Below are 14,931 nucleotides of genomic sequence, written 5' to 3' on the forward strand. Positions count from 1 at the left end.
TAAAGTTACATTAAAAGGGGGATTCTGTTTTTTTAAATGACACATGAACTCAATAGATTTAAATAATTGGAAAATATGTGGTTTTAGCTCCAAGCTCTATCACTCTCTAACACATCCTATAAAACTCTATGTCTTATAGGCCACTATGATGTATTTCTGTGGAAATGTTTCTCCAGTAATGTGGAGCTATCTCAGAATACACTGTTTTGTTCTGAGGGGTTTTTTTTCAAATTAATTTTCCTGTCCAAGGACAACTTCACAGACTTTATTCACAAAAACATACACCAGAAATGCCTGAATCAGTTCTTTAATGTCAGTATAACCTACTGAAAAAATCAGACTCATCTTCCCCGCTGCAAAGGGGGGGACAACCAAAAAAACCACACACAAGAAAGAGTAATTTCTCTCCATACCCATGCACATAGTCTGATCTTGGGATGCTTTGAAGCCATTGTGACATATGCACTGGTAGCTTCCCTGCATGTCCACACACAAGCCATGACTGCAAACGTTAGGAATTTCCAGACATTCATTGCGATCTATAACAAAAACACAAAACAGATGGTGCACGCCATTGACCTCCATTATATCCTCGTTTTACACAAATAATGTTTTTACAATCCGTTGCTATGATTAAAACCGGGTGCAAAATTATCTGCAAGCAAATCTGAATCGTAAGAGAACTTTATTTTACAGGAAGTGCTTCCCTACACACCTTGAGGATAAAACTACTGTCAGGATTTGGCTGATAAGTAGAAAACGTCCTTTAAAAACATCACTCTGTCTTTTTCTTTCTTTTTACTGAGAAATGTGGCTATAAATCAAAACAGCAGCATGCACAAGGTAACAGACAGTAGAAGTAATCTGATTTCTTACCAATGCAGGCACCGTTGGGTGACAGTTTAAAGCCAGCAGCACACTCACAGCGGTAGCTCCCAGGGCTGTTGATACAGTCAGCATTTCTCTGGCACAGGTTGTCCCCATTGCTGCACTCATCAATATCTGGAAAAGCAAGAGTTCAGACATCGGAAACCACTCCTGCCTCAGATTTACTCACTGTCTGTCTGTGGAAGAGGAAAACTCAGTCCTACATAAAGCTCCAAGCAGCCTGACCTCCAGCCCTGCGTGCTGGGAATGCACACAAAAAGCAAAATCAACACCATTCACCCATGTCACCGTTTGGATGAAAGAGGATCCCATGAATCCAACTGACCACGCATCAAAGTCACTTTGGAAATCTGCAACATCTGCCTAAAGAAATTTGTGTATTAAAAAAAACTTCCTCTTTGCCTTTAGGCTGAAAATCTAAGTGGCACAGTTTGCAACTTTTTAGGTTGCACATGTTGGCACAAAATTCTTGAACAAATGACAAATCTCCTACTGGCTTTACAAAACAAAAAACTTTATCAGCTTCTATGAGTATCTCTGCCTCTAAAACTGTAGCAGAAGAGACACAAGTTGGAAAAAAGAATCCAAGATACTTTTTTTTTGAGAAATTCTAAGAACAAGAATTAAATTTTCTCCCTAAAATAAAACAAAACAAAAGCAATGACTATCTATTTAGAGGTTTTACAGAAAACATTTACAAATTTTATACAGTGCATGTGCATCCATAATAAAGACAAGCACCTAAACTGATTTATAACCTCAAGCCCTACAAAAGCTCAGAGTCTGTCTCAGATTTTGAAAACCACATGAATTAAGTGTTCCCCCTCCCTTTAGGACAAGCTTAAGGGGGCTAAGGAGAAAATAACCAAATTTCAAGTCACCTTCACAGACCAGGAGCAGGTCATTGTAACTGAATCCAGTGGGGCACTCACAGCGGAAGCTGCCAATCTGATTGATGCAAACTCCATTGGCACAGATTCCTGGGATTTCCTTACATTCGTCAATGTCTGAAAGGCAGAGGAGATACTTGTAAGTACAGTTCATCATGTCTTTACACACTGCAAGGATTCTCATTTTCACTGCGTTTAGAACTGAGTTGAGACATTCCCTTTAATCCACAGAAATTACACACGGATTACAAAACCGCGCATATGCCCACTGTGACAGAAAAAGGCACATGAAGTTCAGGAACTGATCGAAACAGAGCTACACTAAATATTGGCCAAGATGCAAAACTCACAATCCTGCAGAGAAGCTCCACAGTATTTTTGAAGGCAAAGCTTTTTAACTTACTGACTAAAACTCAAAATCATGAACTCGAACGGTGGCAGGTGAACAAAATACCACAACAAAATGTGGAACTTAAAAACAAGAAGGAAACATTTTACATAAAAATTGGTCACAATCTGTGTCACCACTGGAACTCCAAAATAAAATTTGACAACTTTATATATTAAATGCTTATTTTAGTTAACATTATGCAGGCACAAAAACATTATGCAAAACAATTTTAGGATAAAATAAGAGTGGTGAAACTTACCAACAGCTTTTCCAGTATGGATGTCAAAAGTGAAGCCAGGAATATTTCCACATAGGCTCTTGAATTCAACTAGAGCAAAATACACAGCAATGCATTTTCAGGGAATGCATACATCTCCCAAAAATTACTTGTAGTCTTCCCAGCTACTCCAGAGCTATTTTAAGCCAAATCTACTCAGGAGAGCAATTGTTCTTCTATAGCTTCTACTGAAAATTCAGACTGCCAAAATATTAATGCAAATTGAAATAGCAACATACTTTCCTCAAATCTTTGCAGTTTTTGGCACATGAGTAAATGCTTGATTTGAGAATGCAGTCATACAATCAGGTTTTGTTTTGTTTGTTTGGTTGTTTTTTTTAATAAAAGCCCTTAAGGTTTATTCCTGTTTTCTGTGCATCTGTACTCAGAATCTACAGCAGCATTTTCAAATATGAGAAATAAATGTAATTTACCAGTACCTGTGCTTCTTTCACAATACTATCTATTTTATTTTCTGTGGAATTACTTCAGATCAGTTCCTCTGAACTGTTCAACAGAATGGAGACTGTGCTTTAAAAAGAGATGCTCCAAAAGCCCCACATTTTTTTAATATGCTCCTTCTATATCCTCTTTTTGCATTTGGAGAGTGGGAAATGCTTGATGTGTAAAATAAGTTAACCTACAGTTTTCTACGAAAGGTGTTTGAAATTGAGTGGGTTTGCAACATACAGAGAAAAATTTCTAGCATGGATTCTACTAATTTTTGCAGATGAGGTTTTAGCAGCAGAACAGTGCTCTCCAGGCAAAAAGTTATTACACATTTAGAGCAATAACTTTTTATCTAGGTAGAAATATAAAAAATGAGAGGCCTACAACTATAAGCATGTCAAAACTGCATAATACCACCAGAGGAATGTGTACCTGTTTGAGGGAAATGAGGCAATGCCAGTGTGAAGACACAACCAGTTTGAATGAACAATTTGCAAACAATAACCATGCAGCCACTATTCAGCACCTTTTTAGACCCTATCAGCATTCACGTTATCCAGAAAAAGCATGTTTCAATATTCAGTTTCCAAACTACTGCCAAGGAAGCATTTCCAAGGTGTGTGGCAGGTTATTTCTACATTCAGGGCAATAGGTTAAAGTGAAATATCCTTCAAAAAAGTAACATTTACAAAAACATCTGATTGACATAAAATTCAAAGGGTTTCTGGAAGTTTAATACCTGGAGACCTCCATGAGTGCTTGGTCCACTGTTGGTGCTGCTGAGGACCTACAGGAAACCTCTTTACCCAACAGAAGGAAGGGTATAGAGGATGCCTTTGATTTGCCTCTAAACCTGAAATGCTGACAAATTATTCTAGCACCGAAACATGAAAAACAAGGAGCTCCTTCTGTATTCTTGCAAGTAATGCTCTTTAATCTGGAGCAGTTATAGTCTTCACTGGCTGTAGTTTGAGCTTCTTACCATCTGCATTTTAATGGCAGCTCCTCAGCAGCTCATGATTCTGAAAAGTTTAACTACCATTATAAGTTTAACTATAAAAGTTAAACTTATTTAAGTTTAACCATAAAAGTTTAACTACCATTGCCTCCTTTACACCAAACATCCCCATTTTTGGCAAATTTAGGTAATCGCTGCTCAGAATGATATTTGGCAAAAATCTTTTTCCCACATTCAGACATATTCGGTCATTTCTCTAGGCCAAGCAGGATCCAGTGTATCTGAACATCAGCATTTTCTACTTTCTTCTGCCCTACTCTTTAATGTCTGCTTAATGTTCACCCAGGTTATTTTTGCAGTGTAGGGTAAAGGGCTACAGAACTGTCTCCCACAGTGCTTTACCATCCAGCAATTTATTGCCCTTTCATAGATACATCTTTAATACATGCTACTATAATAGTATACTAATATATTTTACACACTACTTATGTGTAAGATTTGAGGCTTAGCAACTTAGCTCTTTTCTGCAAGGAGATTTATGCCATTTACTGCTGTTTGTAAGCCTGTAAGTAAATAACACAGACAAAAACAGAGCCCTGTGCTCACCACCCTGTCCTAGTGGGACACTAGGATCACCTGCGTGATCACCTGCTTCCATGATAAGACACATCAGGTCTGGGAGTTTGAGAAAGAATCCTCCAAGGACTGCAGAACCTCTTTAGTTCTCTTATGCTACCTCCATGTTTCATGAATTTCAGTGAATTCAGTTTTTCACAATTTTTCTCCCCAGCCTTTACTGTGTAGAGAAGGGGTATATAATTAAGTAAGGATTGTATGAAAATGTCTTTATACAAATTGCCAAAATATCCACATAAAAGCATGCCAGACATTTACCTTCTGGAAGCCTGGCTTTGCATCAGTGACTTTAAAAATATTTCGAAACCCCATATACTTGTAACTACACTATTTTTTAGGACAAAAAGATCTGTCACATAGCAGGAAAAAAACTGAGATCAGGCACTCCTGAAATTACCAAACCTTGGAAGAGTTCTGTATATTCTTCATTACCTTGTAAGAGTGAAGCAGCTTTCTACACTTCTTTGTGTAAAAAAAAAAACAAACAAAAAAGGACTATTATTTCTGGTTAAAGTCTGTATGCTAACAGTTATGATCTGCATAATGTGTAAAACCAAACAAAACAGTCTTTAGTACTTAGTCATCAAACAGAGACTGATTGCTAAGAATAAACAGAGAAAAAAGGAAGAAAGAGCTCTGTTCACCAAGGGAAAAAAGACAAATGCATGGGCATGTGAAGTTCACTTACAATCCTCATCCGGGCAGAATAATGCCCCCAGTGAGACACTGGGCTCAGTCTGGTGATGTGGGTAAGGTCAGTGTACCCCAACCCCTGTCTGATGTGCAGCCCTCACCTAAACTGCAAAACAACTCATTATAGAACACAAGTGCAGCTATTCAACCATTTCCACTTGGAAGCTGTGTTTGATCCCCCACACAATCCCTTCTCATGGTGAAAAAGGTTCAACCATGCCTGCAAAAACAGTGAAGTCATTTAGAAAAGCTAACAATGCAACACTGAAATATTTCAGGAGATATTTCAACCCCATAACTGCTTGCACAATACCAAGCAATTCTGGTTTTAACAAATCATTAAAAGCTGCAGGAGTTTTTGAGAATTTGAGTGTCAGAAATCTAAAAGCAGAATTCTTTCTTCCACCCAAGAGCATTAATTGTATGAATCCCTGCTAGCAGTTTGCTGTAATCTTCTCGTCATGTTGTCACCGTGGTGACAATTTTATAAAATTTAGATAAATGACTATGGGAAAGAATTTCATGAGCTCTCTGTGGTAGCAAACATGTATTTCCTCTCTCCAGTTTATTTCCATTTCCCATTCCTGACTGCTAGGAGCATTCCTTCATTCTCCCTCCTCCTGTTTAAGAAGGAAAAGGCAGTTCCCTCTTCTTTTCAGTCCTATTTTCCTCCTCTTTACTGTGAGGGAAAATCTTTCTTAAATTATCTGGTTTTTACCTCAAATCACCAGGATAAACCACTTTGAATAGAAGTAATAAATGCTTTACACTAAAATGATAAATGATATTAAAATCCCAGCACCAGAGGCATAGATTAAGTGATACTAAACCAGTAAACCTGGGGCAAGTATATTAAACAATAAACTGTGTTTGTACAAAACAGGCACATGAGTTTTTTAGTTTTATCTAAGCATCTTTTTTCCTTTTTCCAAATGTAAAGAATTTTTCAGTGGATGTCAGGTTTCCCTCTGAGCTGGTGATTCTGCCACCAATGACTGTTCCGAGGTGAGCTTTCAGGGATGTCTTATTTCAGCAAAACAATTCCATAAAGACTGATTGAAAATGAACTGTCCTTTATTATTTTCACCTCCATTTACAGAATAGAAATTTTTAATTCCTGTTGCAATGCCATACTTACTGGGCAATTTTTGCAAGTTCAGTTACCTTCAGTAGAGGAAATGTAAATGCAACGAAGCAGATCATACATCGAACGTGAGACAGCTGAAAAACCTAGAAAGGCTTCCTACATTTAGAACAAAACCCATTTTTGATGTTCTGACAGACTAGGACTACCAGGATAAACGTGTCTCCAGCTATCAAGAACTAAATTACACTGTTCCAAATTAATTATCCTGGAGGACAGACTAGACAGGAGGTATCTCTGGTCAGCCAGTACCTTCAACACCAGTATTACTGCTCAGTAAAAGTTCTCTTGGGATGAAATGTTAACTTTAGTTAATAGGTCAAAGCAGCAGATAAGCATAAAAAGTAACAAAATGGGGTGACCACAGAAGGCTTTACCTGTTCCTGGAGTTGGACACGGCTCACAAGGTTTGTTCCAGGCTTTCCCAATATTGTATGTGCAGCAGCACATCCTTTTGGTCACATTGAAGGGCAGCTCATTCTCACAGGAGGTTCCATTATAGCTTCTGTAGCAAAAGCTTTTCCTCATGTCTGGATGTGAGAAAAGAAGCACTTATGAAGTAACCAACATGACGATAATTGTGATATTATGTAAATATCAACCCCTACCAAACCGAGATTCATTAACTCACTTTTCTGAATGCAACATAAACACAGGCATTAAAAAATAATTTAAGGATTGATGTAATCCACAGTCTTTGCTTTAGGCTTGTGTGACATATTTTCTGTTTTGATTTAAAGACACAAAGGGGAAAAAGACAAACTCCTAAGAAACCATAAACACAGTGCAGATACTCAACATATCCATTTGTATGGCAAACCCCACCATTTGGAAATGATCAGCTGAAATAGACCAGTGAACAGTGAGCCCTGTTAGGGAGCAAGAGCCCCTAAATGTTGCAGGCCAATCACAGGGATCTCTTTCCTGACAACACGACACCAGCTGGGAGCTAAAAACAGTCAAAATAAACACAAAGCACAGGGTCTGGGCCTCAAACAGCCTGATAATCTTGCAGTTCTAGTAAAGATGACATTTTGCATACCCATGCAGTTGTGTCCTCCGTTCACCTGCATATATTCAGGGGGGCAAATGCAGGTGTAGTTCCCCAAGGTGTTGTAGCAGGTGCCAGGACCACAGACACCAGGGTGTGCAACACACTCATCAATATCTAGAAAACAAGAAAAAACACTCCAGTTAATGAGGGACAGGAGGTCCAAGGCCAACAAAATATTTCTGAGAAACACAACCATAATTAACCATGCTAAGATAACAAAAATCCTTCATTTGAAGAATAGCATGAAAAATACAGCTCTGATTTTAACCTCTAAGTTTAGCCTTAGTTCTCTTAAGTGCAAGACAACATACTGAATGAACTCTAAGTTCCTATCTTGCCACTGAAATCAACTTCACAAAAGACATTCACACCTTCTTCTCAGAGCAGGGTTAGTCACTGTTTAGGGTCAATTTACAATTTTGGTTTTAACAGTTACAAAAAATCTCAAACACAAAAGGAAAACCAGTATGAACTTTACTTCATATTGAGTAAATTAAACTGGTACTCTCACATCCAAAATGCAGAGAGCATCATAAAACTTGCAGGGTGAGAAGCCAGAAATCATTAATAACCCCTTAGTTTGCTGAATACACGTGGCTGAGGTCTAACATCTAAAATAAACATTAATATATCCAAGTGTTCTATTCCAGGCTTTGTACTAATTGTATCACCGGTGCCAAAGATAATGATTTTAGGTAAGGGTGGGGTGTACCATGCCCACTTATGGATTTAAGGCTAAAAAGTAGTGGTTTTCATAATAACTGCACTGTGACAGAGAAAGAGGCTTTAAAGGACCCAACCTTCACAGATTCTTGTCTCTTCACTGAGGTAGTAACCTTTTGGGCATTCACACTGGAAGCTGCCAAAAGTGTTGATGCAATTTCCACCTTGGCAGAGGCCTGGCAGCTCCTGACATTCATCAATGTCTGAAAACAGAAGGGAAAAAATAACAAACTCACCATATTTTCATTCCACAATGAAAAGAAAGAAGAGAATTTAAGTACTGCCCTGAAATTTTGTGAACTAGTAGCTTTGAACTGACATGTGTGGCTTTTTTGGTTTTTTTTTTTGCTTCTAAATTGCTCTCCAGGAATGCATGGATAAGATGCTCATTCTCTTCCATTCAAACAGCCCTTAAGGAGCAGTTTCAGCTTGTTAAGCCCAATGTTCTATTGCTGTTTACAGGATTTTGGCATCTAATTCCTCACTTCTGCCCATTTATTGGAACCAGAGCTGCTTTGTCTGATGAATATTTCCTGACATTCGCACTTTCTGCTGACAAGCTGTAATTTTCATCAATGACTTATCCTTCAGGGCCCAATTTTGAAATCCAGTTAAAGTAAGGAAGCACACAAAAGGTATGCACCAGACTGTTCTCCTATTGAAATGGTGTTGGACTTCTTCAATATTCTTTTGCTGCGTGTCTTTTCATGTCGTTTCCCAATTCACATAAACAGTTGTTTTAGCTTTGCACTAAATATACCGATTTTTGAAAAAATGCGGTTCCTCTTCAAAGACGACCCCTTTTTTACTATTATTGTCAATATCAATCATCACAGTCATTCATAAGAAACTCACCTTCTAAAATAATAGTGATGGGATTTGGTCTGAATCCTTCTCCCCCTGGACAGAGAGTATTGTATTCAGCTGAAGTAAAATATAACAAGAGACATGTCAGTCCCATAAAAAATAAAATTATGCAACGGAATCATAAAATATCACTTGTGTTTTTAATGGCTGTTCTTCCCTACAGTCATTTGGTTTCTACTTTTTTGACCTATTCACAGTAAATAAAACATGTGCATTAGATTAAGAGAAAACCAATGTAAAATGAGGACTTCTGCTTTCTTTTATTACCATAATTCAGACACTCTTGAGGCAGGCACAATATAGATTTTTCCATACTGTGTCCTTACAGAAGCACATTATTTTCTGTTTTGATTAGTTCTTTAATATGAAATGTCAGTATGCCACTGATAAAGGTAAGTGTCAAACTTGTAATTCCTATTCTTATGTAAAGAACAGCACACTTGACATTTGTGTTGCATTATGCATTAGAGACCTTCAAAGCTGACAACTATTATTAAGTAATAGTTTCTAAAGTATTCAAGAGCGACTTATACATACACAACAACATTTATCAACATTCTGCTTTGGAGAATAATGAAGCCCTCCAAATCAAAGCCATGATTTGAGTTCTAAGCATAATTAATTTGTGCCCAAAACTACCCAAAGTATCACCTGGCCAGGTGGGAAGTGCCTTCTAAAGGTGATTTATTAGTGTGAGAACAGGCACCAAGTCAGTTACACAAGACTAAAGGCAGACCTGTGATGCTCAGGCCCACACCCCCGGTCCCTCTAACGTGAAATTTGACTTGAATGACCAACGTCAAGAGGCTGCACATTGCTTTTCCACCCCTTGTGAAATAAGGCAGCACCAGGGGAAGGTGAGGACATTTCCTTACTGCTGTTGGCAGGGGGACAGGTCTCACAGGGGTTCCCCCAGGCCTTTCCCAGCGAGCAGCAGCACGAGGAGCGAGTGACTCCGACCCCAATCTCTGTGCTGCAGGACAGGCCCCCGTCCCCTCTCGGCCCAAACTTCAGGTAGCAGCTGCCCACACGGTTATCTGTGCAAAAAACACATGTGGTTACAGCTGCACACCAAGATCCAGGCAAAGAACCGCAGGCATTCACCTGCAATTTCATACCTAGAAGGAGGAATTCAGGTAACATTGTGTTCTTGAAGCCATTGGCACTTCAAGAACATTGATAGTTATTGATGTTGAGAGAGACAATGCTAAAAAACTATGTAACAGGATATGCAGAATTTTTCTATCTTATTTCCATAAAAGCAGTGATTTTTAAAGTGATAGTTGAGGAAGCTTTTTACTTACCCACACAACCCACTCCAGTAGGATTAAGCTGGAAGTCTGGAGGACAATTACACTCATATCTTCCAGGAGTGTTTACACAAAGACCATTAACACAATTAATAGGATCAGCACATTCATCAATATCTAAAACAGGAAAATCCACATTCATAAATCTGCTCATTGGACAGAAAATAACAATTTTACTTTCTAAGATAACTTAGAAAGTTTCAAATGCGAGTGCATTTCAGCTGAAACTGAAGTAGAGTCATTAAAATAATTCACCAAATGATTACAAATAAACCTTGTTCATCTTCATATTTAAGAAGCCACTCTTTTTGCTGATGTATTTCTGAAAAGCAATGACTTACCCGTGCAATTTCCACCACTTCTATCCAGTTCATAGCCATCATCACAGATACAACGAAACATCCCCGGGAGATTATTGCAGGTGCCAAACACGCAAATATTCTGGAAGGAGCATTCATCTGTGTCTGAAGGAATGTATTAAAATCAGAAAGTTACATAGCTTTACCACATTACTGTTATTATTATTGCTGTTGTTGTTGGTACGTGTCACAGCACCATAAAAGCAAAAGGAGACACATGTAGAATATTTTTAAAACTAACATTTTTGAGTTTGTAGAATACTACATAAAATTTCTATTTGTGAATTTGTAATTGTACAGAAAGTGTAATAAGAAGAAAGAGAGTGTGTAGGCATCAAAAGTCCTATCTCCTTGGAGGACAAACACAGGGAAAATAGGAATACAGGAAGTATAAGAATTATCTATGATTTTCTCAAGCCCACATTGAAATAGTTATGTAGTAACTACATACAGATGAGCTAAAATGCATCTAAAGGACTGCACGCTCATCTAAATTGAAGATGAAATCAAGCTGAAAGACACTGACAGAAAATTGGATGATTTTGTCAGCTGCAGTGTGGAAAGGAGATGAACACTGACACCACAGACTGCAGAGCCATGGCTTTAGGCACAAACTGTAAAAGACTTCTGAGCCAGAAGTAAGTAGGAGAGGAGTGGAAAAAAACCCCTCCATGTACTGTCAGACAGAAGGACTTTTTAAGTTGCCAGAATAAAGCAGCTGTGGAAAAGGCAAATGCTGTCCTGGCACGTATTAGTGAATTATTTTTAGCACAGTCAGGGAAGTGGAAAGCATTAATATCATTTTACAAAGCACAGCCAAATCTTAATTTGAAATCCTGAGTACAGTGCTCTGTTGATGAACTAATATTGCACAAGATGTGCAAAAAGGGTATTAAAATTATTACAGTAATAAAATATCTACTTTTAACCTTGCTGGATTACCTCAGCCAGAGGCTAAGAATTGATAAAATGACTCTTCATAGTAATATATGAGAAAGGTTGAATTCTGAACATCATTTGAGAGATACTTTTTTGGGGAAAATAAATGGCTAACGTCCAAAGTGCTGAGTCAATTTCATCTAGAAAATAAAATTTCTAAATACCCTGGAGTACAGCCATGGAATGAACCTCCAAATCAGGTCATTGAGAAGCTAATGTACTGACATCTCAAGAGACTTCTGAAGAAAGTGGATTAATAATTTTTATTACCATTATTTCACTAAATCAAGACTGGATTTTGCCTCTTGATTGTAGAAATCAGCAAAGGACTCTTCTTACCATAGTACAGATTAATATATCAACCTCAAAATGATAGAAATAAAAGCTAACTTCCTTTAAGAATTCAGCACCCAGATATTTTAGTTCTCCAACAGCACAATTTAATCAATGGAATGATTTCAGATCTCTGCTGTAATCACAGTAACTTATTAAGCATTTCTCCAAAATCCTTCAATTGTTGGACCCAAATTCTCCAACACATTGACCCAGAATTTAGAATTACATTGCTTTTGGACATTACTGTCAGTTTGGAACACTTTATTGGTTGGCTGGAATAGATTGGATTTATTAGGGGATTTTTATTAGACCATTGGCACCATGTAATACAAATCAGCTGCACAAAGAAATTCAGTAAAGATGACTGACAATACTTGATAATGATTAACAAACCTGACTGTGGCACAGGTAATTCCTCAGAAGCACCTGAATTATTCTGAAACCTGATTCATACATGTACACCTGAACACTGGAACATGCCGTGCTCTGGACTGAATCTTAGAGATTAAATTTTGAAACCTGTTTATTGTATCTCACTGAGAATTTTCACTTCCAAAGATGATATGTGGTTTTCACCATTAAATATGAAGTAAGTTAAAAGCTTTGGGGCACCAGCTAAAATGTTTTCATTTACTATACAGCCATATTGAACAACAAAAACAAAAGGTAAAAGAACACAATAGGGAATAGAAGCTGAACTATATTAGAAAGATCACAGAGTATTTTCCACACACTATCCTAAAGTGACCAAAAGGAATTAAAAAAAAAACCTACAAAAATTGCTGAAACAAACCTCTGCTCTGGGATTTATGGGTGAAAGCCAGGAAAACATCACAATAAAGACGAAAGCAACCTCCCAACATAATCCACACCTTTCGCAGACATCTTTTATGAAAAATCCTTTCCTTAGGATTTTTACTCTTGAGAAGCTGAGAGGCCTCAGGAACAAAATGTAAACAATGGATATCTGCTGCTGTGGAATGCAACAGGAGCATCTGGGATTGGCTCAGGTTAGTTTGTTTGTAATTAATGGCCAATCACAGTCAGCTGGTTCCGACTCTCTGTCCAAGACACAAGCCTTTGGTATTCATTCTTTCCTATTTTATTCTTAGCTAACCTTCTGATGAAATCTTTTCTTCTATTCTTTTAGTATAGGTTTAATGTAAAATATATATATATATCATAAAATAATAAATCAACCCTTCTGAAACACAAAGTCAAATCCTCGTCTCTTCCCTCAACACAACACCCCTGTGAACACGGTCACACACACCGGAGAAATCCCTTGCACATGACACAAGTGCTGCTTTCTCTGCTTCCAGGCTGAGGCTCTGTTGGTTGCTCTTTGCTTCAGAGCAGCCCAGAGGGCAGAGCAGAGGCGGCAGCAGCAGCAGCAGCAGCTCACCTTGGCAGGATCGGCTGTCGGAGGCAGGGGCGAAGCCCATCTCGCACTCGCAGCGGAACGCGCCGGGCGCGTTCAGGCACTGCCCGTTCTCACACAGCTCCACGTCCTCTGCACACTCGTCAACATCTGTGGAAGACAGGAAAACCTCTCTGGAGCCACAGGCTTCACCAGCAGAAATGCACATCAGTATGTCCTGGTGTTCAAAATAACAGCGCTGGTGAGCGCCGAAGGTATAAAACAGAACACTTGTATCCTGAAGTAAATTGAAAGGATGCAGAAAAGCAAACACAGTGTACACAATTACTCCTTTCACCTTGCCACGACTCCTTACTCCTTGTTTTTCATTAACAGATGCAAATTTTTTAAATAATGTAGGCTCTTAAGATTCAGTTTTGAATAATCTTGACAAAGAAGTTAAATACCTTGCTTAAAATGTCAAAATTTTGCCTCTTGGTATATATTGCTATGCTATTTTGTCAGAAAAAATGTTCAAAAGGCAAATTTTCTTATATAATATGTAGAAAATTATAATCATATTCATTTTAGAAAATATTCTTTGAGGGTGAGGAACATTACAAGTACTGCTTGCGCACCAGAAATTCTCCTAGTACGACCCAAAAGAGCTATAAAGAAAGACAATGGCAAGGGAGGGCATTCACCATTGCAGTCATCGTAAGAAGTGATAATTTTGTCAGGTATTGTTATGATTGTCCAAAAAAGATTTTACATGCTTTCTTCATTTTATTAGTCCATAGTTAATATTACATCTGATTTTTAGAGAAACCCAGAAGCTCAATTTAGGGATAAAACACTGTGCTCATGAACCAAAAACCTGAAATACAAAACCAAGTCATATTTGAAGGTCTTTACTCTCAAATAAAAACCCTCACATGACTAATCAGAAAACCTTGTTTCTAAGCTTTAAATTAATTTTTGTTTGTAATTAGCCAGTTGGCCAATAATGAATATATTCACAGTAGTTTTCTAGGTATTTTACTATCATTAGGATGTAATTCTTCAGCCCTTTAAATATGGTGAGCAAACAGAGGCTGTGTTAAAAGTTGAGAGCAGAGATAATGTACAATCTCGACCCTGTAAGTGATAAAAATCAGATTAACCCAAGACACAGTAATTAATACTTAATATAAAATCTTTGCACTTGATATAATAAATATCAGTTTATTTTGAGTCACTTGCTGTGTGAATAACGATGTCCACTCTCACCTACAAATTTAATTGCATGGGCAACATTTTAACCACAGTTTGTTTTTCTTTTTAAAAAGTCCTATTTAATAATCACATCCTGTTCTAATAAAAGAGTCATGGGAAAATAGATTATGCCAGAGAACTGTAATAGAGCTGGCATTTGGTGTTCTTGACTAGAGGCACTGCTGGGAGCAGGACATGCGTGCTCAAAATAATTGGCATGAAGATGAGGAGGAGGAAGAAACAGCAGGAATTTCCCCTAAAAATGGACCTGGTGAATTCAACTGGGACACAAATCAAAGAACAATCAGGTGCTTGTGACACCATTTCTTACACAGGACAGACAGGGAGCATCTTGATCCTAAATTACATTTTCACGTTCATCGTCTTGCACTGTGGGCTTAG

The 14,931-nt window shown here is 37.9% G+C and overlaps 1 protein-coding gene across 1 annotated transcript in view; it reads right to left on the bottom strand.

The window, feature by feature from the left end:
- The window catches only part of FBN2 (fibrillin 2), a 124,552-nt gene that overhangs the window by 22,337 nt on the left and 87,284 nt on the right, over positions 1 to 14,931 (bottom strand). The window contains exons 34-45 of the mRNA XM_064735806.1: positions 13,321 to 13,446; positions 10,623 to 10,745; positions 10,276 to 10,398; positions 9,847 to 10,008; positions 8,960 to 9,028; positions 8,182 to 8,307; positions 7,370 to 7,495; positions 6,705 to 6,857; positions 2,429 to 2,497; positions 1,770 to 1,895; positions 877 to 1,002; positions 414 to 539 (exon numbers count right to left, since the gene is read on the bottom strand). Coding sequence (XP_064591876.1) covers positions 414 to 539; positions 877 to 1,002; positions 1,770 to 1,895; positions 2,429 to 2,497; positions 6,705 to 6,857; positions 7,370 to 7,495; positions 8,182 to 8,307; positions 8,960 to 9,028; positions 9,847 to 10,008; positions 10,276 to 10,398; positions 10,623 to 10,745; positions 13,321 to 13,446 — 1,455 coding nt within the window. The remainder of the gene's footprint in view (positions 1 to 413; positions 540 to 876; positions 1,003 to 1,769; positions 1,896 to 2,428; positions 2,498 to 6,704; positions 6,858 to 7,369; positions 7,496 to 8,181; positions 8,308 to 8,959; positions 9,029 to 9,846; positions 10,009 to 10,275; positions 10,399 to 10,622; positions 10,746 to 13,320; positions 13,447 to 14,931) is intronic.

This window comes from Zonotrichia leucophrys, chromosome Z (genome assembly GCF_028769735.1).
Source record: "Zonotrichia leucophrys gambelii isolate GWCS_2022_RI chromosome Z, RI_Zleu_2.0, whole genome shotgun sequence".
NCBI lineage: Eukaryota > Metazoa > Chordata > Aves > Passeriformes > Passerellidae > Zonotrichia > Zonotrichia leucophrys.